The 27104-nt window shown below is 37.5% G+C and overlaps 1 protein-coding gene and 1 non-coding gene across 11 annotated transcripts in view; one reads left to right on the forward strand and one right to left on the reverse strand.

Moving 5' to 3' along the window:
• Positions 1-11746, forward strand: part of LOC115431834 (muscleblind-like protein 1) — an 83987-nt gene extending 72241 nt beyond the window's left edge. For 3 of the 10 annotated variants that reach the window (XM_030152487.1, XM_030152488.1, XM_030152489.1), the window contains exons 5-11: positions 1053-1292; positions 3392-3445; positions 4194-4344; positions 5166-5201; positions 5913-6004; positions 6356-6425; positions 8611-11746. In XM_030152487.1, the coding sequence (XP_030008347.1) occupies positions 1053-1292; positions 3392-3445; positions 4194-4344; positions 5166-5201; positions 5913-6004; positions 6356-6412 (630 nt within the window). In that variant the 3' untranslated portion in view covers positions 6413-6425; positions 8611-11746. The remainder of the gene's footprint in view (positions 1-1052; positions 1293-3391; positions 3446-4193; positions 4345-5165; positions 5202-5912; positions 6005-6355; positions 6426-8610) is intronic. The other 7 variants (XM_030152490.1, XM_030152495.1, XM_030152491.1 and 4 more) reach the window with 7 other exon arrangements.
• A 1791-nt stretch (positions 11747-13537) lies between these two features.
• Positions 13538-13609, reverse strand: trnap-cgg (transfer RNA proline (anticodon CGG)). The gene has a single exon. It is a non-coding gene; the product is annotated as a tRNA-Pro (tRNA).
• Positions 13610-27104: the final 13495 nt, after the last annotated feature.

Consider the following 27104-nt stretch of genomic DNA (forward strand, 5'->3'; position numbering starts at 1 on the left):
TGTCCGCCTCGGGAAGAACGGCAGCACAGTTCATTTGAATTATGGATAAATGTTATGTGATTGATGAGTCTGTAAACCCTGGTTACAGTCTGTTCTGCTTATCAATCAATTGTAATGGCTCAGCCTGTCATTAAGATTGGTTAGCTCTGTCTGGTAAAGTGACTGTCAAGTTCTCAAATGACTGAAGAGATGGATTAGTTCATCAAATGTGACGTAACAGTTAGTGCATTAACTTCATAATGTGTGCTTTTTCGGACTATATGCAGTAACATTGATGATATGATGTGAGTTTGCTCAGTTAGGATTGCTCTCAAGTAAAACATCTGAAAGTATATAAATGACTGTTTGATTGATTGAAATCTTTATTTCAAACATGTAGACAGTGAAATCAAAACAAAAAATCAACCAACAAAATATAAGTACTAGTATATAAAAGGTTGATAAGCAAGCAAAAGAAAAAAAAAAAAAAATAATAATAATAATTATAAGATAAATAAAATAAATGAAATAAAATTATACATGCTTGAAAAGGGGTAGGAAGAAGTAAAAACTTATGTACTCCTACCCCCAATCTCTATTCCTTATGATCACGATATAGCAATTTTTATTTTATATGAATATCAATATAATAATAATAATGATAATAATAATAATAATAATAATAATAATAATAATAATAATAATAATAATATAACAATAGCACACATTCTTTTTCCTATATACACTAATATGATAGTACTCATTTACAAATTATCCTACCAGATATTAATCCCAGATATTAATAAAAACTAAAACAACTAAAACAACAAACAAAACACATAAACATTTTTAATACAAATACATATAATATTCTATATTGCCCTATATAGTAATATAGTAATAATATATTCATATCCATATTTACACTAAATGTTATCAACACATATGTGGCAAAGCCCCACTCTGAAAACAACCAGATTCCCCCCTTCAAGCCCTTTCCTCTCTGTATTTTGCAAAAATCATTTGTTTGTATTTGTCTTTACAAACACTGTGCGTGTGTTTGTGTGCACCAGGTATGTCGGGAATACCAGCGGGGTAACTGTACACGTGGGGAGAACGACTGTCGCTTTGCTCACCCTGCAGATAGCACTATGATTGACACCAACGACAACACCGTCACTGTGTGTATGGACTACATTAAAGGTCGCTGCTCTAGGGAGAAGTGCAAGTACTTTCACCCTCCAGCTCACCTGCAGGCCAAGATAAAAGCCGCCCAACACCAAGTCAACCAGGCTGCGGCCGCTGCAGCCATGGTAGGTATCTGTCCAGAGGTGACGCTCCAAAGCTGAGGATCATCTACTGTAACAGACTCCTTTTCTCATGTGGTGACCAGAACAAACCCTAAAGCTCTTGTACTCTTAATGAACGCCAGATAAACATAACCCGTATAATCCTGTGTGACTTATTGGAGCACAAACACTGAACCACAAACATTCGTATTCTGAGATAGGAGCCTTTGTTTTCTACTGTGATATGTACAGAGTTGCTAGAGTCAACATCATCTACCCTTTGCTTCGACTCAAGCTCTCAGCACACATTTCAGTCTCTGCTGTTCCTGCTATAGGAAGATACAGAGTTAATGTGGGCTTTGTTAGCAGCAGAATGTAGTGATCATGCTGGTCTGTGACTGAGCCTATTGCTCCCCTACCCTGCTCTTCCTTGTTTTGCTGCTTTATTAGTTGTATAATTTGCTGTATATAAATGACTGCACTTTACATTCCATAGGTTTATTCACTTTACTGTGATGCAACAATGAAGCTTTTATTTATTTTTTCTGTAATTCAATTTCACAGTGAGACATTTAGGTCAAGGAAATACAGGGTTATTCAAAAAGAATGAACTGATTTCATTGTGCAATATTTTAGTAATAAAAAGCAATAGAAAACTCCAGCCAAGTCACAAGTGTTCTACTCACAGTCAACTTTTATTTCCTGTCTTACAAGTGTTCAGCGTGGCCACCACCTGCAGCACGGGCAACATCAATGCGATAAGAGAATTCCCCCCAGACCAGGGAGGGTTGGGTTGGTATAGGGGTCGCCATTGGTTCTAGGGGGTGGGGTTTATACTTTGTGTGTCACAAAATTTTATATCATAAAATGTAAATTTCTGTATTTATTTTTGTATTGTACGTCTGGAGATGCACAATGAAAATAAATAAAAATTGATAAAAAAAAAAAAAAAGCATATCATGATCCACTGACTTGATCGCAGTTGTTATTCGATGTTTAAGGTCATCGAGGTTAGTGGGTAGTGGTGGAACATAAACTCGACCTTTTACGTATCCCCCACAAGAAAAAATCACACACAGTGAGGTCTGGGGATCTCGCAGGCCAAGCACAAAGAGCAAGGTCTTGGGCCCCCTTCTGACTAATCCATTGTTGGGGCACCTTTTCATTTAAAAAAGTTCAAACCATTCAAACTTAGAAAACTCTTCTTTCAAATGGTCACTGACTCATTCCATGATGATGCTTGAGAACTGAAGCAATGCGTCATGAAATCGGTTCATTCTTATTGAATAACCCTGTGCTATAGAATAAATGTCTTCATGCAGAGAGCCTTCAGTTAACCTTTACAACTGATGCAGGCTTTAATCATAACAGACAATTCAGAGACAAATTGTGTTTATACACTTCACATGAGATACTAACATATTAAATCCAATAACTAGATGGAGATAATATGAAATGGTGACCACGGATATGAATGTAATAATCTTTATTAGCTTTGCTCACATTTGCAAACACGTTGCTTTGAATATTCATTTTCATACGAGCCTCAGCTATGACAGCTTAATAAAAGTTACCCCGTAACTCTGAGTCTTGGTATTAATATAAGCTGATAGACAGAAGCAGACACAAAGGAAGCAGCTTGAAAACTAGCACAGGAACAGGGGTTAGGATCGAGTTCATCGGCAATAATTACAGTTTCTTTTCAGGGCGTTTTGGGATTAGCCAGGATTATGTTATACAATGACTGAAGTGTATTCTGCGTAATAATCCTGGATGTTTTAGATTTTACAAAACTTGTTGAATTGCTCTCTCTTTGGCTCATCTCTATTAATCTTACTGTAGATTATTAAACAGAAATGTCCTCTGGTAATAAATTGTGGGGCCATAACCCTTTTCAGTAACCCTAAAGCCATGAATGTGCATGCCCTAGTCTTGTTATTGTTGTATATTGCATTCCAATGATTTGTTTTTTTATTTGTTTGTTTGTTTTTTGTTTGTTTTTTTTCTCACCAACCCACACTGCACTGCTGCCCCCATGACGCACCTCCGCTTGCTGGTTTATGTTAATGCGCTTGAACCCCATTGGCCCATTGCCATCATGTGCTCGCTGCCTGCTAATTAAGACTCAGTCGGCTGTCAAATCACCGAAGCGACCCCTCGACGCAACTTTTGACCTGGTACTATGACCTTTCACCTTTTAGCTTGGCATGTAGCTGTGGTGTAGTAGATACTTTTTGTAGTTCTGGCTAAAAAATAAAAAAAATTTAAAAAAAGAACAGTAGATAATGATTAAATGAGGAACACTGAGGGGGGATGAACTGATTGAAGAAAGCCATCACTTTTGTTATTGTGCAACATTTTGCAAAAAATTCCATAACATGAAAAGAATAAGAACTATTTGTCAACATTGATCAGTTCATCACCTAAAGTAGGACTCAAAATCAAAAAATGGGGGCATGTAAATATAATATTTTATTGTCTAATAAGGTTGTGGTAATCTTTGCATGATCTTGTTCCTCCCATATTGCATGTGTAACTGTTAAAGGTGTCATGATAGTCTATAATTATCATGGAGCTGGCAGTGCAGCTTTCCCTAACTACATCACTTCTATCACACAATCATTACAATAATTTGTATTATAGCCACTATAATAATTTGTCCCTGTTAATGAAAAGCTCTACTTTACTTCTACTGTAGTGTTTTTTGCTGTTTGTTGTTTTGTTTCTAGGTTTCAGATAGCTCTTGCTCAGACAGTTAGTGTAGTCCACTGCTTGCTTGCCAGTGTTTGTAATAGCTGTTTTGAAGGGCAACTTTATCTTCTAATGAAATTCTTTCTTCTCTCTGTCCTGAATGTCACTGCTACCATCCTTTGATTTCCCTCACTCCCATCCCTTTATTTTGGTGTTGTCCCCCCCCTCCATCAGGGGCTCCCTCCTGTCTTGCCTCCTTTACCAAAGAGACCTGCACTTGAAAAAGCCAACGGTGCCACCACTATGTTCAATGCTGGTGTATTCCAGTACCAACAGGCCCTGGCCAACATGCAGTTTCAGCAGCAGGCTGCCTTCATACCATCAGGTAAGGCTCAAACCTCCTTCTAATCCATGTTTGTGGCAGTGATCCCATCCCTCCTGGTTGTCGGCTCATATTATGTCACAAAACTACAACATCCTAGTCATAATTTTGTACTGAAATTGTATGATTCACTGATGGATAAACGGAACTGCATGAACTGAAGTGCATGTGTGTATGTATACTTTGCACACACACACATACACACTCACACAGCTTATTTGATCTAGATGTTTCTGGCCACTGCATAGTCATCTTACACTGTGTCCCATATTCTCATCTGACAGCCTAAGAATAGCCTGCCATCGATTCCCTCCTGTGAGAGATTCGGATGCTCAAAATCTCATATGTCCCACTCTATTGGACAGTCAGGTCACTGCTACACAAGTTGAGGATTTTGAAAGCAGGTCATTCAAAACTACCAGCATGTACACAGCTGCTATGCCGCTGACAGGAAAATGGGACCACTGGTGGTGTTTAATTTGCCCTTCTATTTAACGGAGCAGTGAGTGATAAACCGTAAACTGAGTCTGAACAGGCAGAGTACCAAGTGCTCCAAACAATCTCTGCAAAGGATTTATATTCTGCACAGTACGTGTGATAACAGAAACAGTGATGTGTGCATTATGCAATTATTTCTAAACAATATTGATTCAAAATTCAGTTAAACTCACCATATTAAATCCAACAGGTACCATATTCAGAGTGTAGTTTGTTCATATCCAAGTTTAATCCAATATTGTCTGACTATATAACACTTGTAATTGGTTTTCTTGATTTTTTTTTCTCTTCCCTATTCACTCCCTGTTGCAATGCATGATGGGCAGGCTCGATATTGTGCATGACACCTGCAACAAGTGTTGGTAGGTGCCAGCTTTCCTTACTGATTATCCTTTGAACCCATTTTAGTCTCTCACTTGCCATTCAACTCACCACATAATGCGAGCACAATCACCATTTTTTTTTTTTTTTTATTTTTTTATTTTAAAGTCTAGATGTTGATATTTACCCCAAAAGCCAAGAGTAATCTCTGTTCCATGCAGGCGCAATTGAGGCTAGTTGCTAATTTTTAATTAAATGGAATTGGATTTGATGTGTTTTATAACGTTGTGCAGTCTATCATTTAGCTATGCCACAGTTCTGTCTGTCACCTAATGCTTGTTGCAGTTCAAATCCCCTGCTTCATTATATTTCCATTCTAAGCTCTCTAACCTGTAGAACACCTCATTATACTGTCTGGCTATACATGCCACATAAACATGAGGAGTTGGTTTTAGTAGGTGTAGGATTAAAAAAAAGTAATAATTGTGTTTTATAGATAGCAGTAATATAGAGGTAAAACAATTTACCTTTAGTTGATGAGAATGTATACGATGAATATAAAAAAGTAAATTAAAAAAACATGATGCCACCTGAAGGAAGTATGAGTATGAGGATTAAACATGTTTTAAGTTATAGTGTGTAGAGATTTCTCATGTTTATTAGCATCCTATAGGCAGACATAAAATGAAGTGTGATCATGAAAGCTTTAAATCTGCTCTGGTTCAACTGCCTGTGTGATCTTTCCCTCCAAGTACCCATGATGCACGGTGCTACTCCAGCCACTGTGTCTGCAGCCACCACATCTGCCACAAGTGTTCCCTTTGCAACCGCAACAGCCAATCAGGTTTGCGCCTCTCCTGCCTCCTCTCTCTTTTCACCTCAGTTATCAGCTCTGACTTTATCGTATTTATTAGTTTATTTTTTGTTTTTTTTTTAATATGATGATTCCCATGTGCCTATTAATGAAAAATGCATGAATGCACGAGGCTCATCTCTTAATCTCTATGCAAGCGTCTGAGAGCATCTCATACTGTAATTATGTAGATAAACATTATGTTGAACTTTATTATCAATTTAGACTGAATTAATGACAGAGTAAAAGCTGTTTGCCCTCATTTCAACTCATGTTTCTTTGTGTGTTTCTCTGTCTTCGCCTTCTCCCTCTTTCCTCTCGCTCTTGCTCTCTCTCAATCAGATTCCAATAATATCTGCAGACCATCTGACTAGTCACAAGTATGTGACCCAGATGTAGGAGGATCAGAACAGTATGTACCGCACGTCTTTTCTAACATCTCACACTCTGTATCAGGACCGTGCTCCCTGTTTTGCTTACCCAGACAGCCAGAGTGTCAGTCATTTTAGACTGTTTTCCAAAAACATATTTCTCCAAAACAGCTGCTGTTCTAATGCATTAACTTTTAACATGTTACAATCCTAGAGAATGATCATAACCTTTAAATGCACCCATATCAATATTATCTCATTAATACATGTAATAGGGATATCTTGTTATGTTACCATCTAAGCTCTGTATTTCACCTTAAATTTGCTGTTCATTATTACATTTTTATACTCACCTCATCCAGGTTTCTGAAACCTAACCATACTTTAACTCAGCAGGGATTTTTCATTGATTTGGGGGATTGCTTTAAAAAAGAAAGTTCCTACTTTGTGGTTAAAAAGGTTTAAAAACTGATTATTAATTAGATCACAATTTTCATGGCAGTTATTTATATTTTTATAGTTCCTGAAAATTAAACTGGCTTATTCTCATTTCTTCAGTTCATAAAAAACATACTGGGTATAAACTCCTTTTTTTTAATTACAATAATTATTCTTATCTATAATATTAGAATTTATTTTGTTGCTACAAACCCAGAAATGTAAATTGTCTGATTGTCTGAAATGGTCATATTAAAGAGGGTATAAATATTCCAATTAAATGTGTACATATTTTCATGCGGGGAAAATAACCTGTCATTACAAATCCCACCAAAAATATAAAACTCATTAGTTGTTTCATTAAACAAAGAACAATTTTCTACACATTGCCCTGCAGATATCAAATTGAATCCATTGTTTTTTCATACTATAATCTGTGATAATAAAGGTAAAATTCATCTCACTGCTGTAAGGTTCACACAGCTCTTACCAGTACTAATCAAAATATTATGTCATGTTAACACAAGTCACAAAAAGTCAGTGTGATATGAGTGAGGACACTGACTTCAATGAGTAGGTAAAATGCCTGAGGCGTTAGAAGAAACCAAGAACTCAAAGGAAAAAAAGAAATTGCAAAAATAATAGCGATGAATTAAAGTAGGCTCACTGGCCACTTTATTAGGTACATCTATTTATTTATAATAAACCAGCCACATGGCAGCAAATCAGTGCATGTAGGCATGTAGACATGGCCAAGAAAAAGTTAAAACCAAACAACAGAACGGTGAAGAAAGGTGTTTCAAGAGACTCTGAACGTGGGATGATTATTGGTTCCACACACTTTGTTCTGAGTATTTTAGAAAATTTTCATCTGCTGGGATTTTCACACACAACCATCTCTAGGGCTCACAGAATATGGTCCAAAAAAGAGAAAATGTCCAGTGAATACTAGTTCTTTGGACATAATTATCCCCGATAAAGTCGCCAGCAAGTGAGTGTATAATTATATGTGTGCAATGTCATTATTTATTTGTTAAAATCTAGAACAAGACTAGATACTCAACATGCATTGTTAGTTTTCAATTAAAAAGAGAAAAAGAGAGTTTATTGCCATTTTCACTGGTACATGACAGTACAAGTAAATTAGAATTTCTGTTGCGTTGTTCTTGAGTCGAGGAAAAAAATAAAAAAGAAAGAAGTATCTCACACTACATACAAGAATGTACTTAAAACGCACAGTTAAAATATGCATAATTAGGTAAAAAGATAATAAATATACACACATTATACACACATTGGAGTCATAAGAGATTTGAACTATCTTAAAAGTAATATAGTTCATAGTATTGCACCTTAATGAACATAAATATTGCACTAAACATAGAGTATTTATCATATAAAGGTAATAAATTAAATTAAAAGTATATCTAATTTTTCTTTTGAATTCAGAAACTTAATGACTGACTTATATTAAACATTATAATTTGAAATATCAAGATGAACTGAATTAACATAAAGCAGATAAATCAGATATTTTACTGCATTTATTCACTGAAGCTGTATTTTATTTCAGAATTTGCTTGTATTTGAAAGGTTAAATGAGTCACTGTAGTTTCGTAATCTTGATGCAATGTAGTCAGATTTTGTAAAAAAAAAAAAAAAGAACTGTGCACATTTTAGCAAGTTGGTGGAACTGCATATCTTAATAGCAGCATCATCACATCCAAAGAGCTTTATTAGAACCATTCCTTCACATTGTTTGTGTGTTTTTTGTTCATTTCTTTCCAGACTGAACTGGAGTGTGCTGGTGTCGAGTCCAAGATTAGCGGTCACCCTTCATGCCTGTAACATTGGAAGCGAAATGGAGTCGGTTTGGAATAAATCTGCATGTAAACATAGGAGGCACAGTTTGTTTGGATTGTTTTCACGTGTATTTCATACACACTATTATACAACAGAACATCATTTACATCAGAGACTGCCTTTCGCTCTGTAGAGGCAAGTTACCTTTATTCACCAGACACACTTTGAATGTTAACATGAGGTAAACATGTGGAGCTTGATTGGTACGTCCATTGACCAAGAATCATGACTTATTTTGTTTGTTTGTTCATTGGTTGTTGGTCTTTGACCTAAATGTGTTCATTTGTTTACACAAAGGTGCACCTTGTGTTTCAGTTGAGGTAACAGAAATTAATAATCTGACTCAATCACATATGCATGCAAAGATGATTTTGTTTTCTTTTTCTTTTTTTTTAAGCCAGTGATAAGGGAAACTACGAGTGCACTCAGAGGCAAAATAGCATCTGAATGTCTGTGAGGTGTCTTTCAAGCCTTTGTAGCCTACCTTTCTATCTCTTAAGCACATGTCTATAACCTTGCAGGCATCCCTGTAAAGTGCCATACATCTCAAAATACACAAATGGTATTTAAACAGTGTTACAAATTGTTCAACTCAGTAATTCCCTTTAATACGTCTGAATTTTCTCTCTTGGACAGCATGTGGCGTCCACTGTCGTAACCTCTCATTACCTGTGATCTCATAGCATCACCGTTGATTAAATTATCTTCCTGAACTGTCTGCTTAATTCACATCTTCTACTGAATGATAAGTTTTCTACATTTCTTTCCCCCTCAGACTTTGTTGTTGATGTCACTTATCCAGATGGGAAATGACTGGATCTGTGCTGACACAGATCTCTCTATGATTATTAAATCTATTGACTCTAAAAGTCAGATGAGTACGAAGAAGAAGTCTTGGTCTGCGTCAGAGACAAAAGACTCTCCCGGTGACGAAATAAGGATAGTTGTGGAACAGTGAGGCATTTAGGTGGTATGCAAACTGCTGTGACACAAAAGTAAAAATGCAACAAGTGATAGATGTGTGATTTGTATGACCTGATTTGTTTTTCATTTGTATGGTTATTGATATTTTAAGGCAGGTTGTCAAAATAGATTGAGTGTAGTGTATATAGTCAGACATATTTAAGAATATTTGTTTAATACGTCTACCTGAGAACTGTTTTCAGATAGTCAGCCAAAGTCTTTTTGTGTCACTGTTATTAGATATATTGTCGGTAGACTAGTGGGGCTAAAGTTGAAAAATGTTTGGGTGGATTAAGCGAGCCCGAAGACAGATCGGATGTTTAGAGTAGATCTCTAGAAATCTTTGTTTTTGTTGTGTTCTGGGTGTTCTTCAGGCATATTTAATTGGTGGATAGTACAGGGAAAGTGGCAAGAATAAAACGATTGTATTACTCATCCAAAGCCTTAGAATGTACCATCGGGTCAGCACAATGCAACACGCCATTTTGAACCATCCAGTTGCCTAATCCACGCCATAATAACACACACAGAGCACTATGTAATTGTCACTTTTTTGTCCGTGTTTTTTCTTAACTTTCTGGTAGTTTTCTTTAGATGAGGAGTGTTTTACTTTATTTTGTTTGGATGACATTTTGATATTTAGTTCTGATTTTTAGTTTTTGCCTATTATATTTATCTTTCTTATAATGAATATAAGGTAAAGTGTGTGTTTGTGTGTTCATCATGCACAGTTTCCTGAAATTCCATGTAATGTTAATTTTAGTATGATTATGATTGTAAACTCAATATTTTCTACGTTATGCATATTGTTGAACTGTATGCATATTGTTCATTTCTCTAGTCTTTTGTGTTCTTTGAACAAAGATGTTTTATATGAGTATCTAACAGTGATGAAATAATAGAACAGAGAGGCTAAGTTGTCACTGTGGCAACGGTCGCCGTTAACCGAGTAATATTTTAATGATTGTAAGGTTTGTAACTAGTCATATAAGAAAAAAAAGACTATTATAAAAATCTAGTTCTTAGATGTTTAGAGTAAAGATGTTATTTTCTACTGTATCCATTTCAAATAGTAACTATTGTTTTAATATTTTTACTCTCCCTGGAAATTGGGCCATGTTGGAAAACAAGCTGCATATTTGATCACTTTTCGGGGGCGTTGTTGATGGGGTCAGGTGAACGTGGTGAGTCGGGGACAGAGTCTGCGCACTCATCTCTTACTCAGCCAACTGCAAACAACAAGGGTGGGGGGAATCTCAAGGTGATAAAGGTGATAAAGGTGGACTTTTTTGCACTTCTGTACATAGTCAAAAAAGAGAGAATCATGTATATTGAGATCTTATTTTGAATAAAAAAAAAATAATGTCTATAATGACACGGAATTTTGCTAGGATAACAAAAAAAATCTTATGAAAGGCTGAACAAAAATGCTTGCATCAAAGGGCACTGAGTTCTCACTCTCCTACCCCTTTCAGAAAAGGCCAAGTGTTGCTCTTCTTTTTTGTCAGCAGCTTGTAGTTTGCCAGGTAACCTTCCGGAGGAGGCGTCCACTACCCTCCAGCGTGAGGGCCTGACTGGGTTTGTCTGGTCCCCTAACCTGCCTGTACTGACAGGTGTGTGTGTCATGGCCACGCCCTCCCAGGCCCAACCAATCACAACCCGTCCTGTCTCTTTACTTTATCCAGAGAGGAATGCATGTTAAAGGAAATACATATACCGTTAAAAAATCACGACACAGTAATACTGAATAAGAAAACATGTTACACAGAAAGATGTATTTACAGTATACAATATTCTATCAATGTAATGGAATAAAATATATATAAAAAATAAAAAAATAGAATAGTGGTTTATTTAAAAAAAAAAAAAAAAAATTCCTGAGAATATACTCACAAAGGTCTCACCACTTGGAGAGTTAAAATACATGCAACACAAACACCATAGCTATAAGTATGTTCTTTATGTTGGTAAGCTGTGCTTCTAGTAGATGAAACTGACCAAACAGGAATGTAGTTCAACATCAGGCAGAATTTAAGAAAAAAAAAAAAAGATAATTTCAGATTGTAGTTTGGTCATTAACTCGTTAGTTTGGAATTTTGTCCTGATCATCTTTGTCATCTCTCATCTCCTACAAGCACGCATGCTTACATTTATGATATAATGTAAACTGAACTTTTTTTTGTTTGTTTGTTGTTTGTTTTCTCTGCTTGTAGTGCTAAGATGATGTATTCTGTCTTCTGCTGCAGTTTGTTTCTGCTTGTTTTACTTGTTCCAGGCCCCCTGAAAGGATCTGTCAGGTTTGTGATGCTGGCCACCTCCTCTGAAAAGAACCTGTAGGGAAAACCTGCTGATTGCCACCGTCTAAAGCCATAAAATATAAACTCATCAGAATGAAACATAGGAGAAGAATCCTGGAAGAAACAGAGGTGGAAAGCTGTACATTACTTTGTGATGCTGGTTGGAATATGTGTTTGCTGGGGTTATAATAACTACAACATTGTGTAATGACTGATAATGGTAGCTAGTATAACCTGTGGTGTGTTGTGCCAACTCTGATGGATGTGTTTGGGTAAGAGATAAGTCCTTGACATATTTTTTCAAGGGGCCTGCTCTGCTATATTTGATTCTTGCTGTAATGAATAAAAAAAAATGTAATAAAAATTTACAAATGAACTGAAGTACGAAAAAGTTGCTTAAGAGAAGACTTCTTTTGTCATTGGATTCAAAAGAGTATCGCTATTGATTAAATCTGTAGCAGAACCTAATAGAAAGTTATGTTAAAAGACTGAAAAGAGGGAGAAACAGCAGTGTGTTGGTGTGTGTCTGCAGATTCTGAAACGGCGATGGTTCAGGAAACTCAGACTCAGTAATAGACATGGGAGTAAACCGTAAGAGGCAAGGTCTTTAGCAAAGAATCACAAGGTCATACACAGGTAAGTAGATCAGTTCAAAAATCAGGAAATCAATATCAAGCAGGTAGAGGGGGAAAAAAATGGAACACCCAAGGATAAACAAAGATAGTTTTTGCAAAGGACAAGAGGGAATGCAAATACTAGGGCGTAGATCCAGGACAGGAGTAGGTGTAGTTAATCAGTTAATCACACACATGAGAGCCGTGACTGATGAATGTCAAAATATAAAACAGGAAAAGTAACCATCACAACACAGGATTGGCTCTTCCTAATTCCCTCGACTCCTCGATGCTCGATTGTGACCCAGAAATCAATCTCAGTGTGCCATCTTCAAGGATGTTTCAGTTCCCTAAAACACGCATCAAGGACCGAGGAGGCTGGATGGAGGAGCTCTAATCACCTGTGTACACACATCACACACAAGTATTTTTGGTGATCAGAGCCACGATGTGTAGAAGAGGTATGACACATATCTGGATTATACCAACCACAACAGGAACGTGACTTATTTTCCACAGTCTTAAGTTGTATTTGTTATTAAATAAAATATGTGTGATCTAACATTGCCACGTCACCCGCTGACACATTATACCGTATTGGAAATTAAATTGAAAGTGATCATTTTAGAGGAGCTTCAACAGAGATAATAAAATACAGTCGCGCATTGTCATTGTTCACAGACAGATAATGCAGATTTAACCATCATCTATTCAAAATGGAGACTCTGAGGTGAGTTTGTGTCATCTTGTTGCCTCGGCTGCTTTCTCTTCAGTAGGAGAAGTTAATATGAGAACCCCAGGAGAAGAATTCTTATCATTTTTCTATATATTTCATACATACAACACACATCACAGTTAACCATCTGCTTTAACTGGTGAATATGCAGGAACACACACTACACATTCTGGGCCGTGTAAAGCACCCAGGAGTTATGAGACATTTCCATCAAGGTCACATCAGCCTCTTCCAAAGATAATGGGCTCGTCCGGGATTTGAACCCGGGACCTCTCGCACCCGAAGCGAGAATCATACCCCTAGACCAACGAGCCACAGCAGACAATACTCTAACTTCATAAATGAGAAAAGAGGGGGTCATACAGTGACTTCATGGAGGCTGATTGTTTGGGCCATGTAGTTTTCAGATAATCAGTCAAAACTCCACTGCACATGAATATTTCCCAAAATGCTTGACTATGGACACTAATAATAACAGCCAAAAATTCCCCATTATCAGTCATAAATGAATAGGAAAACAGGGACCATGATGTCACATGGAGGACATTTGCTGGAAAAAAAAAAGCTCTTCAGTCCTGTTTGAATATTAAAACATTTATCAAATTTGTCATATTGTCAAAATCAAAACAGAAACCCTCGCTTCCATTATCATTTCAGACACAATCACACACAGTATCATCTAATGACTTCATGTTTAATAAACAAGGTATCTTTTAACATCCTTACATCATAGTTTATTCATGTTGTTATCTCAATGGCCAGCAATCATAGCCGAAATCATGACTGATAAAGTGATGGTGACTTTGACCTTTGACCTTTTGTTGCTAAAGTCTTTTCTGTTCATCCTTGATCCCAAATGAATGTTAAATTTTAAGGCATTCTGTCATGACAGTTGAGATATATCATGTTTCTGTCATACTATATAATGGCAACATGTTCCTGTACTTTGTAACTTCATATATACACAGACCAGTCTAAAAAAAAAAATAAAAAAAAACACCTGGAAGCAAACAAGATCCTTCCATTGGATATAATCACAGCCGTGATTAATATGATTCAGCTGGAAACACATTATTTATCTCTAACTGATGCAGAAGATGAGAAGCTTCTCATATCCTCCTGAGACCCAGGAAAGTGAACATTTTAGCTTTTTTATATTAAACAATTGTCTTGATTGGAAACTGCATAATGGGTCTGAATTCTTCATTAATTCAACTCCACAGGTCCATCTTCAACCCTATTTCTGAGTAATGACACCAGGAAGGTCGTTTTGAGCGCTGGCCCTCTAAATGCACATGAGCCACTTCACACCCCACCCCTTCCAGGTTGTTGGCTCTGCTGCTGTGTCCCCTTCAACAAACAACTGAACATTTTAGGTCATCGGCTCAAAGTTTGGACATATTTTCAGTATGGACTACAACCGCTGCTGCTGACAAACAACTATGGCGTACTCAGTGAAATGTTCATCGGAAGTCTTGACCTTATATGTGCAAATGTTGTGATGTAAGTAGTTATACATGAAACAAATTAAGCAGGAATTGAAACAGGTTGTAGAAATCCACTTGATCTTTACCAAAATGAATAGAAAGATAGCTTTGCAGCACCTGGAGGGTTCAAATTCAAACTTTTGGAACTATTAAGGTCCACAAATATACAAATAAATGTACCAAAGACTAATAAAAGTGGGTTTAGCAAAATATGACCCCTTTAAACAACTGAACAATAAAAGCCTCCAATGAAATACTTTTTTTCTGGCAAGACTGTGTACGTATAGGTTAGAAGTTTCTTGAGGCTACCAAAGTTTCTAAACAAGACCAAAAAAAGTGAACAGAAGAAAGTGTCCCAGCTCTCAATGAAAAACATGTGCTGATACACTGATAATATCTGACTTTTAGGAAACCAATTAAGTCAAAGGAGATAAGCGAGGAATTCCTTCTTTGATAATTAAATCAGCTGATATTGCAAATGCACCCAGTGTGTAATATGAAATACGTGAGGATATGTGAAATCCTGTGTCTACTGGTGCTGATAGATTAATTGGACTGATTTGACCCCATATACATCATAGAAGTCAGATTAGCATGTTTGCTGATACCTTTACATAAAACTGGCCGGTGTCTCCACTCACTTTAGGAACAGGAACCAAACTGCTTGTTTAAGGGTGTGATGCTCATTTTAACCACCAGATAGCACCATCCCTTTGTGAAATGGGACTCACAGCTCACAAAGTTAGAAAGTAAGCAATGTTTGGATCAGAGATGTGCATTAATCAAATGTTTATGTATTTATTCTTACATTATCAAAGCATTGCATTGGCTGAGATTTTTTTTTTTTTTTTTTTTACAATCTAATCAAATGATTTAATGGCAACATTTGTCAGCGAAATTGGGAGGACAGATGGTTGGATGGAGAGATAGTTGGATGGAAATTAACCTGAATTTTGGATCCAGTCAGCTATTGGAGGGACTGCCAACACATTGCCAGAGTTGTGTGGAAATGTTGAGTGTGGAGGCACAAACAGGAAGCTGCAGTCCATTATCGCTAATGCCCTGTTTCCTTATTCTGCGATTTCTAGGCGAGATTATGCATATAAAAGTAATTAAATCACATCAAATTGCATAAAATGGTAGATTGTTGCTCTATGTCTTTTGCTATACATTCACATTTTGTCTTTTTTTCATCACCTTTCCCTTTTACGTAACTTTTTTGTCTCTCACCCTTCCTTCACTCTGTCATCAGCTCCTTCGCCGTTCCTTCCAATTCTGCTTCTGCATCTCTTTTCCTCTAGCTTTTATCCATTCCTCATTTCTCTAATCTTACTTTCCTCTTTCTTAGCCTTCTCTCCATCTCTCTGTCCAGAGGCGTTAGTGGCAGACTGTCGTGTGGAGACTTAATGAAGCAGTGCTGATCCAATAATGGCAGCTTCTGTCGCCCGCCTCACAAAGTATGATGTACGACCTCATGTCCGCAACGCATCATGAATCTCACTTACCACTGCCCCCTCAACATACCAAGCTTTTTCAATTAGGCTACCCTTAAAACAACAGAGAAAGCTCAATAATGGTTGCGCATGTGTGTATGTGTAGGTGGCCAATTCTGTGCGTGTACAGACAGATTGCACACCCCGCCAAGTTGTCATGTGGCACTGTGGGCATTCAGCCGTAAGTGTCCATTAATACACAATAAATGTCATTTAATGAATTACCTCTCAGGGGAAGAAAATACTGAGAAATACAATTTTGAACACTTTATTTCTGCATTACAGATACAACCAAATGGTGATATGAGAGGTCTGTTCAATTAAGGCACATGATAAGCAGTTGAATTTTAATTTCTTTTTTTTTTTCCTACTGACCCGTACTGTGACCGCATTATAGAAGCAATAATGAGGAAAAAGGAAGAGAAAGGGAGGCAGAGGGAAGAGAGTGTGAAACACAGTAAATGACAGAAGGGAGTGGATGCAAGAGATTACAACAGGAGATGCCAAGATGGAGGCTGAGAAGAAGCAAGTGAGAAGAGCTAAGGAGTTAGCTCTCTAAATCACTCTCTCTCTCTCTCTCTCTCTCTCCATAGTAGAAAGTGAGTCGTGATTACATAAAAAATAATGAAACTGTGATCCTTTCAAATCATAAATGGAGATTGAGCTGTAACAACAATGAAAGGGGAGATAGACAGGTAATTCTAGGTATAACATCTTTGATTATCAATGTAATTCACTCTTTGACACATTTACAACAAAGTCGTTTTCTTATTTTCATGCACAGTCTCTCCTCGACTTGAACCCTGTTGCAGACTCTGCTGAGTCACCACTTGACTTTTACTAACAGCCACTTGGAACTCTGCTCAAACATCCCATTTCCTCCAGGATGTCTGTGTATGTGTGTGCATGCATCCAGGTGTTTGTGATTACAGTAAGTGTCCGTGCTTGTGTGTGTCTGTTTACAGTAATGCATTGATAGAATGGGAGTCGAAGCAGGTTAGTGTAATCGCATCTCCTGCTGGAAGAGGGGAGGTATCGATCTGAGCCAGTTCAAGTCTATCACAGTATTCAACACTAGCGATCTGCTGCACTGCTGGCATGTGATTCTGTTGTGCTTTTTATGGTTATATAACTCAATACTGTTGGAAAACACTGGAACAGTGTCAGCAGCATTTAGGATTGGATTACATTTTGGTTTTCTTCTACCAAATAGCTAGAATTTTATGCCAGTGATACCGGCACCAGACCTAGGGGAAATCTGGACCGGCAGCAAAGGTTACACAGGCAAGGGTGCACTGTTTAGCCAATAAAATCAGAGCGTGTGGACTGGAGATTACTGTGGATTAATAAGAGAGAGGACCAAAAGTTAGCGTGTTGTTCCAGTCACCGCTCATTTAATATTGAATAAATTGTATGAAACTCAGTTACATCTCCGTCATGTTAGCTATCATTGGTTTTTGGTTTAAAGTTCATTATCCACATTTATACAAAAATATATTACACAAACAAAATCAATGTAAAAATCTAATTGGCAATAAACCATATCAAACCTAAAGTAAATTAAGTGCACATGAACTCAAAATAATTTAAATTACATTCCACGTAAAAAAGAATTGACTAAATTATAATATGAAACTGTACAGAAATAATATTACCCAAAACACACATTTACTGAACTCAAATACTTACATTCACTCACACTTCAACACATTCAATACATTAACACTCAAACTACATGGATATGATGGTTGCAAAACCTTTCTGCAACATTTATACAACACTGTCTTAAACCTGCGCTTAACTGTCTGACAAAATGGCGCGACGACAACCGGTTGACGAGCGACTGGATGTTAGACTTGTATTTAACTGTCTGATAAAATGGCCAACAACGGCCGGTTAACGAGAGGCTGAAAGTAAAACTAACTTGCATATGGCAAATTATTTACTCACGGCTAACTGGCTTTAACTCATAAATAATGTTTACAAAATGTTTACTTATGTTACCTCAAGGTAATGTCTGTAACTTACTCTGACAAAAACACTGTGGAGAACAGAAACTCACGGAGGTAATTGTACAAGATGGTGGTTGCGGCCGGGACATAGACTTACGAAAAAAACCTCTCTGATGTGATTCATGTTTAATTCTGTGAATATCAAACCATGTTATTGTTACTATATCTGACATATTTTTTGCTATTTTATACTAACGTTATTTTAGATGATATTTTTTTTCCCTTCCCATTTAGTTGGTCCTGACGGATAACAAAGGAGGGAATGTTAATACTGATTTCAATACTGATCATAAGTCTTCTGTTAGTTTGTAAGACACCTATGATAGCTCTTTGGTTTTCATTCTCTTTCTAACCACAGGCCTAGATAAGACTGTTAACTCTCAGTCAGTTTCTCCATTCTGCATGTTTTGTAAGCAACTTTATCTCTAACAATGCCACAAGATACAGCATAACCCAGTTCCCCAAAACTTCCCTGGAAAACACCAAGGTCTTACATTCTGTCTGTCTTTATCTTATTTCTTTCTTCTGCTTTGCGACAGTGTCATACATCATATTAACCAATCACATTTAAGCTTAGCGTAGGCTACTATAAGTTAGACTGACTTCCTGGACAGGCCAGAACTGACCTCTGAGAGAGGGCGAAGCTTCGTCTCTCAGTTTCTTACTTGTGCATAATAAAGGAAGGCCTGATTGACAACCAATCCATTCTCCATGAATTTCTTTGTCGTTTACACCTCCATGACACCACCTTTATCGTGGCTCTGTTACTACCTCCAGAGGCATTACAGAGCCACAATAAAGGTGGGACCAAATGATCCCACCATTTTGTTTACACAGACGTTGTTCCGGAATAAAGGTGAAATATTCCCGTAACAGAAGTGCTGTGTTAAAGGGGCTAATGTATATACCATAAATATGGACTGCACTTATACAGCACATTTTCTACACCTTCATGGTGCCCAAAGCACTTTACAAAGCCTCACATTCATACACCAGTGGGCGACTTCTGCCATGCAAGGCGCTGCCAGGCCCTGCTGGGAGCAATGTAGGGTTCAGTGTCTTGCCTGAGAACACTTCGACATTTGGGCAGTCAGAGCCAGGATTTGAACCGCCAACCCTTCGGTCATTGGATGACCTGCTCTACTAACTGAGCCACAATCGCCAAACAAACTTTATGAATCCAGATGGCTTGTTTGGCAAATGCACAGGGCATTTGCTGATCTATATTAGTGTGAACTGGTTACAGAGAACAACATATGTAAACTGACTGCATTCTGCATGTCTAAAGCCGTGTGCATTTCTTTGACCTGTGAAGTTGACATTGTCAGCAGACTGCAGCTGCAGTCCAGCTCTTTAGCTGACGTAAACATGCACTATGGAAGATGGCTTATGTAAAATGTATGTTGTCGTCTGTTTTAAGGGAGTCGACCATTTGATGACATTAGCTAACTCCATTACTAAGCTAACAACGCTCTTGTTTGCCTACATCCAAGATCACAGCTACAATATATTGATTTTTTTCTAGGTTTACTTACTCTGGAGCTCTTCAGTATCTCACTCTTCTGTATGTCTGCTGCTGCAACAATTTACAGCACTACATTGTTTGCTCAAAAACATTGAAAATATCCAGTTGTTATAAACCTAATTCTATGATTTATAGTAACAGTATAGTATTATAAATATGTTAAACTGATTTACAGTAAAACCATCGCATCATTGATATAAACCACCTTAACCTCGACTGTATTATTTACACTTCTAAAATTAAGTGTTTTCAGATCTCAGTCAAATCAACATTACAAGATGCAAGTGACTCCTGTTGATTTTCAGGATTAAGCACTATTGTATGAATAGAAATTAAACTTGTCCAAAGAATGGATTGGACTATAATCTTGGTATAATCTATGCACAAATTTTTTGAGGGGACTTTACAACTTACCCTTCATTGAACATTTTACTTGTTAGACAGAGACGGAAGCATAATTCATATAAAACTGGCAGGGCATTTTACTGACAGAATATGGGTCAAACAAAGAGGGTACTGAGGGCACAGCTGTACCCAGACATGAACAGCCACTATTCACTTGGTGACAGGATGTCCCTCTGTGTTACGTGTAGACAACAAAGACTGAAATAAAAGGAAGAAATAAGAAGTCAAAGAAGCCTCAGAGTGGGCCCTAACATGTTGTAAGATATTCTTTATTGCGAGCCAATTAGCCAGTTATTAATTTCATCTTTCTTTATATCCCTGTGGTGCTATTTACGGAAAATTGGAGGGGATGGAGAGGATGTTGACAGAAAACGAGAGCTGTTAAGAGAGAGGAAGACGGTGCCTGAAGAAAGATTCCACTGTGATACCAGAGCTCACAGGAAGAAACTAAGAAAAAAAAATCTGTTGTAGCAGCTGTGGTGTAGGCTAAACTTCATCTTTGTGAAAACTCTCTGTGGACAGTTAGGAGGATGAAGTGAGGAGTCACATGAGCGAGGAGGCAAATTAGTTCAAGTCATAGCGTCACCAGTCCAGTTTATAAAGGTGGAGAACAGATGAGCGCTTTTTATTGGCTCCATATCTGACACCATAGCATTAATGTGCGCTTGAGGCTGTAAATCAGTATGCTGATCGTGCACATGTGCATGTTACTTGTAATCGATATCTCTCATTAATGAGTTTCATCCCTTTTCTGTTTTCTCCTTTAGTCTTCTTCCCTTTCGAACACCCATGTTTAACTCATACAGCAGCCTCTTCACTAAAACTATCACCGAGCTGTGGGCGCGTTGTCAGTTGGCAACTAAATCACTGGTGATATAATTAATTCGCAGTGATTTAAGTAGAGTGAGAGGAGCCTATTGCTGAGACGGGCATTTTATCGTATAGAACCTATACCTCCCTCCCTGCCTCTCCGTGTCTGTCTCAGATATATTTTTATCCCAGTTTTGCTGAGATATTTAGTTAGTTTCGATGTAATTATCCCTCTGCTGGTTCTGCTGCTGAAACTTTCTGGTGGGATTCAAAAGATCAATTTATTACTCTTGTTTTTTTTTTTTTTTTTAGGAAATTAGGTTAGATGAGAACCCTGATATAACCCTCATTTCAATAATATGATGACCAGCTCAGCTCCGCTCCCCTTCCTGTTTCCAGTCTTTATACAATGACACTCTGACAGTCTGTCTCTAGATAGAAATGAATGTCTGGCAAGAATGCAATTAAGTTTATTTCCCAAAATGTATAACGGATGCTTTAACACATCTTTTCATCTCTCTGGCCCTGCATGCCATATTTTATTACACATGCTTAGCTGTGTGGGTATTTGATCATTCTTACATAATTATCTGGTGTGAAGCAAGAGAGAAGAAATGACCGTGCCATTTATACAAAGATGGCAATCATAGAACAGGAGATGTCCTTTGCTTATTTTATCTGTGTTTTTCCCTTCCTTGTACAGAACTTGGTGTGCTGTCAAAGCTGTCACTACACAAATTTGATTTAAAAACGCACAAGAGTTAGAAATCTGTGCCGGGAAGTAGTGAGTTGTTGTTTTATTTAGGGCAAATCAGTCCAATTTCTTTGCTATTTCCTGCTCTGAAGCCCAACCCTCTGCCGTGCTCCTCGATGTGACCTTCAGCTTGAATGTATTCATGTCGGCAGCCAAACCTGAGGCAGGCAGTTTCTCACGAACACGTGTGTGAATAATTCTCAATAGCACCATGAGTCAGACGGACACTTTATCACTCAGGAGCCAACCAGAGGCCCTATTTTAACCCCAGAAAATGTGTGCTGAAATAAAGCTAATCTGTATATAACCTAAAATTAATTAATTAATACTAAGGCAGTATTTGGAGTTTGACCGCCTTCCTTTTTAATCCGTACTATCACCTTATTAGGCTTGGAAAAATGGTGCTCAGCAGACCATGCAGCTATCTAATATGAAGTTTTGAAAGTAGCATATCTGCTCTTTTGGTTTAATGGAACTGAGAATGAAGGGGGTGGAGGTGGGGGGTCGAGACTAAATAATGTGGGAAGAAGGAAGAAACAGAGTAAATCTCTCAAAGTGAAGGGAGAGGGTTGAGTTAGAGTGGCAGCTCACAGTTCAAGGTGTAATTACTGAAGCGTTTTTAGCCGTAAAGCTGTTTTGACACATACTTTTTGAGACGCTGCTTACTGGAGCACAGATGACTTGCTTGAAAACACAAAACATAGCCTAATAACCCATGATGGAAACCACTAGGGCTGCAACTAATGACAATTTTAATAATCAATTAATTTGTAGATTATTTTAGTAAATTAATTCATTGAATAAACACAAATACCTCAATTCTCAAAGATCGGTATTTAACCCTAAACAATATAGACTGCAAACATGTCACTAATGATTACATCCCTGTAATGGCCTCAGGTATAGTTAGCGGGCACTAGCCCACTTATGGCTAGAGACTAGCAAGCTATAGTCTTCAACCAGCTCTGGTTAAAGGTTATCAAACTAGCCTTATATGTATGTGTTCCATTCAACGATAGGTAACGTTTGTCTGGTGGCCTGATAAACAGAAATGGATGAAAACATTATAATTAAGACGATAGTATCTAACTAACTACTAGGCTAAAGTAATCATGACATGTAGGCTATCTTAAGCTAGGTTTCCATTATGTTCCTGTTGGCCACAGGAGCCATGTTTGCATAGGATTTTGGCCATTTTATTTCTCCATATTTAAGATTTGTTGAATAAACGGTGCACTATGTTTTGGTTGAACAGGGCTGGCCACTGCAAACATAATACAAACTTAGTTTTAAAAGTCTGGCCTGGCATCTGAAGCCTCAGCCATGCTGCTCTGTGTTTTCCTGTTACACTAGATGGCGTACCGGTGGTATGCCTCAATATGAACGTGCTCAAGACCCAATGAATCAACAAATTGCCAAATTTGTTGCCAACTCTTGTAAGAATCAATTTGGATCGATTTAATTGATTCGTTGTTGCAGCACTAGAATCCACAGCATCTAATGATTCATCATGAAGAAAACCATACACTCTTCTTTATTGTTATTATTTTCTGTGACTATTATAGGTTAACTTGTTATCCACTTAGGTAAATTTAATGTCTGATTTTTATTCATCCTAACACACACAAAGTACCATTAGCTTTAGCAATTAGCATTATACATGTAGGACATTAGGAGCCACTAAGCTGCCACTGAGGGCACTCGGGGACCAATTTCAGTAACATATACAGTATATATTGTTTTTAATGGCAGGAGAAACCCAAGATAGAACAGGTAGACTCAGCACAGAAACTGACTGAGAATCAAACCCAGAACCTTCTTGCTGTGAAGCCAAAGTGCTAACCATAACGCTACTCTGCCAACCATTGTCACATAATAATATTTGATTTGTAATTTTTTTTTATTTTATGAGTTGGTCTTTGTTCAGATTTCTTTCTCCTGGCATTATTTGTTTATTGTTGCAATGATTGTTTCATATATGGTTGTTGCATGGCATTTGTTCATTTCGCCAACTCATAGACCTACAGTTTCTTTTATACCCAATGTAATTGAACAAACAGAACTGTACCGTCAAAAGCATGAAAGATTAGAATAAATAAAGTTTCAAACACTAGATGCATTTCCATCACATTGTTTTTATTTACATTTGCAAATGCAATGCAATGATGCATGGAAAACACAACTCGAATATGTTATCTATGTGAGGCACATTGATAATAAGTGCACTGGGAAGAGATTTATTGTGTGTCTACTTGTGTGGGATCATAAAGAAGTCACTTGGATTCCAAGAAAAAGAAATACCATAGTTACTGGAAAACAGAAGTGAAACACAACCATGTATGAAGAACTGCAGAAAAGAAGTCAATTTTTGCTTTAACAAACTGTGAAAGATTTTGGAAAACCGGTATATGTACAGTCGTGGAAAAAACCATTAGACCACCCTTGTTTTCTTCAATTTCTTGTTCATTTTAATGCGTGGTACAACTAAAGGTACATTACTCTGGACAAATATAATGATAACAACAAAAACAGCTCATAAGAGTTTAATTTCAGAGCTGATATCTAACCATTTTCTATGTTTTCTTGATAATAACCAAAATCACTTCAGTTCTTACATTAATAGCTATGGCATTGTACTGCCAAAAACAGTGCTTTTAGGCATTCCATGTTTTCTTTTCTGTCTCTTTTAGTCACATGATACACATAGGAGTTAGTATTTGATTGCATAACCATTTTTTTTCTGACTGTTGACGGTCTAATCATTTTTTCCGTGACTGTATATGGTTCATGTTGGTTCTGCAGGTAAGAACTGTCAGATGCCTGAAAGCACAAAAAATAATCTGTTATTGCATGAAACACTACATCCAACAGGCAAACATTTAACCTTGATGATGAACATGATGAGGAACCAGCTTTTACAATTTGCATAACAGCAGTGGATGAAAACACATTCCAATTCCCACAGATTTTCTGAAAATTTGGTTAAAATCTGTGATACATTTGGATGAAAACCCACCTACTGTCTTTACTTCCAGTTGGGTTTCATGCACAGGTTAACAAATCATAAAAAAACACACAAAAAACAGCAGTATCTAACAAATAGTGAGCAAAGACAGGCCCAAAAACCAACAAACTGAGATCAAAACAAATACCAGACATTATGGGAAACAGCTGGATTACTGGACAAAAAGCACAAAGATGAAAAGTGAGTGGGACTAAATGCACAAGAGAGAAAAGAGACTAAAGGTGGATGATACTGGAAATTTTGTTATCAATTTGATACCAAGTAAATACAGGGTTAGTATCGCCGATACCAATACTGATACCGATACTTTTTACTTGAAATGTCATGATCATCGAATAATTTTGTGATTTTGCCCTTAGTTAATTGATTATGTTAAAACACAAGACCAAGATTTTAGGCAAATAAACATTTTTTTTTTACTTAACTAACTACAATGTAAAACAATTTAACACTATAAAAATAATAAAATAAGCCCCCTTTTCCATTTTACTACACACAATTGTTTACGAAAAAGTTACTAGTGCAAAATAACAAAAAAAGCAACAATGTAACAAAAATATAAATATAACAATGTCAACAACATAACAAAAAATGCTTTCCGTTACATGCAGATATTTGTGAAAAATGAAGTCAGTAATAAAGTAACGTAGTCAGTTGTGCAAAATAAGTAACCAAAGCAACAATGTAATAATAAATATAACAATATAAACAATACAAAAGAAAAAAACTTCCATTGCATGCAGATATTTGGGGGGGGGGGGCGCAAAGTGTGCCTGACAGAGCAGCAGAGAGAGAGACAGAGAGAGAGAGACAGACAGACTTGGAAGAAGCTGTGCTTGCATGAACTCTGTGGGGAAATGTGAGTAATTTGCTGGACGTATAGAAGAGAAAGTGCACACAAGTATCAATCTCATTATACTAGTAGCAATCCGATACCAATACTCACCTTGGTATCGATACTATTGATATTTAGATCAATACACCCAGCTCTATAATAGACCTTTTTCCTTGCAGACGTTTTGGCTGGTAAAAGCCACAAGACTTCAGGTGTTACTGCTAACATTACCTACAGCTCTGTTCCATTTAGTTGACCCAGAAGGCTGTTCTAGTGACCCAGCATGCACAATTCCAACACCGAAATGGGGTTCAGCCACATTTAATGATCCCAATTACCCCTGTGGTTTCAGTTCTAACAAGTCAAAATGTCTGCTCTGAAAAAGGTCAATTGGACCCAGTCAAAACCAATTGGGATGGAGCAGGAAATTGCCATGGTGGGAAAATGCACAAAGGCATCCACAGGCTTGTCTGTTCCATCAAGCTTTTGACTCATTTGCTCAGGTTCCCACTTATCAGATCCTGGATAAATTAGGGAGTTAAGAGTGAATTTTGGCAGACAGTTCATCCTAAAGGTGGAGTGAGACACAGTTTGAACCTGGCTCTCCGCCTGCCTCTCTTCATCCCCAATTAAATGCCTCAGAACTCCCATGCTGCACTGCTGCCTTCCTGTCCTTTTCTTTGCCTCCAATAATAAGAAAGGATGGATTGTTTAATTCTTGGCGCTCCCCTTTTCGTCCAGATGTAACACACTGTTGCTTCCTCTCTCTCTTTTCATATCTGTCAGTTTCCCCTCTGTTCCGTGCTCTCTCTGCTTTTCTTTTATTCATTCATCCATTGGTCGTCCTCTGTCACTAACGCTTCCCGTCGTCGCATCTCTTTTCTCCCCACACGTCATCCATTCATCCGCCTTTTAAGTCTCACCTCCTGTACTTCATGCATCTCTATGCCTCTCCTGTGATGGTGCAGAACTGAGATAAACCTGACAAATAGACCCTTTACTGCGAAGCTGCACGTTCTACCTCGCGTTTTTGTCTGTAAATTATTGACTTGTTTTATTTGGCCGGCTGCCCTGAGTGCCTTGTGGGTTTGTGTAATGGTGTCCTTTTGTAATTAAACCTTAAATGGTTTTTGTGTGTGCGACCACAGCTATTAAGCATTTCTGTTTCTGTCATGGCTGTGGCATGCGATAAAAGTACCACATGTTAATTAGAAAAGTGAAGTAAAACTGAAAACCGTGCGAGTGACTCTTGGAATGTGGTTAATCTATTACGATTTAGAGTACTAGATTGCATTGTTGGAGTATTTCTGTGTAAAGGGAGGGGCAGAGTAAGACATACTTGTTGCATCATGCCATTTTCACTTCTCCTACCCTTGTATTTCTTTCTTATCCTTCTCTTTCTTAGTCTTAAGCTGAATCATGTGGCTGCCAAATGTGCATTAACGCTCCCCAGCATGTTTAGA

This window comes from Sphaeramia orbicularis, chromosome 13 (assembly GCF_902148855.1).
Source record: "Sphaeramia orbicularis chromosome 13, fSphaOr1.1, whole genome shotgun sequence".
Taxonomy (NCBI): domain Eukaryota; kingdom Metazoa; phylum Chordata; class Actinopteri; order Kurtiformes; family Apogonidae; genus Sphaeramia; species Sphaeramia orbicularis.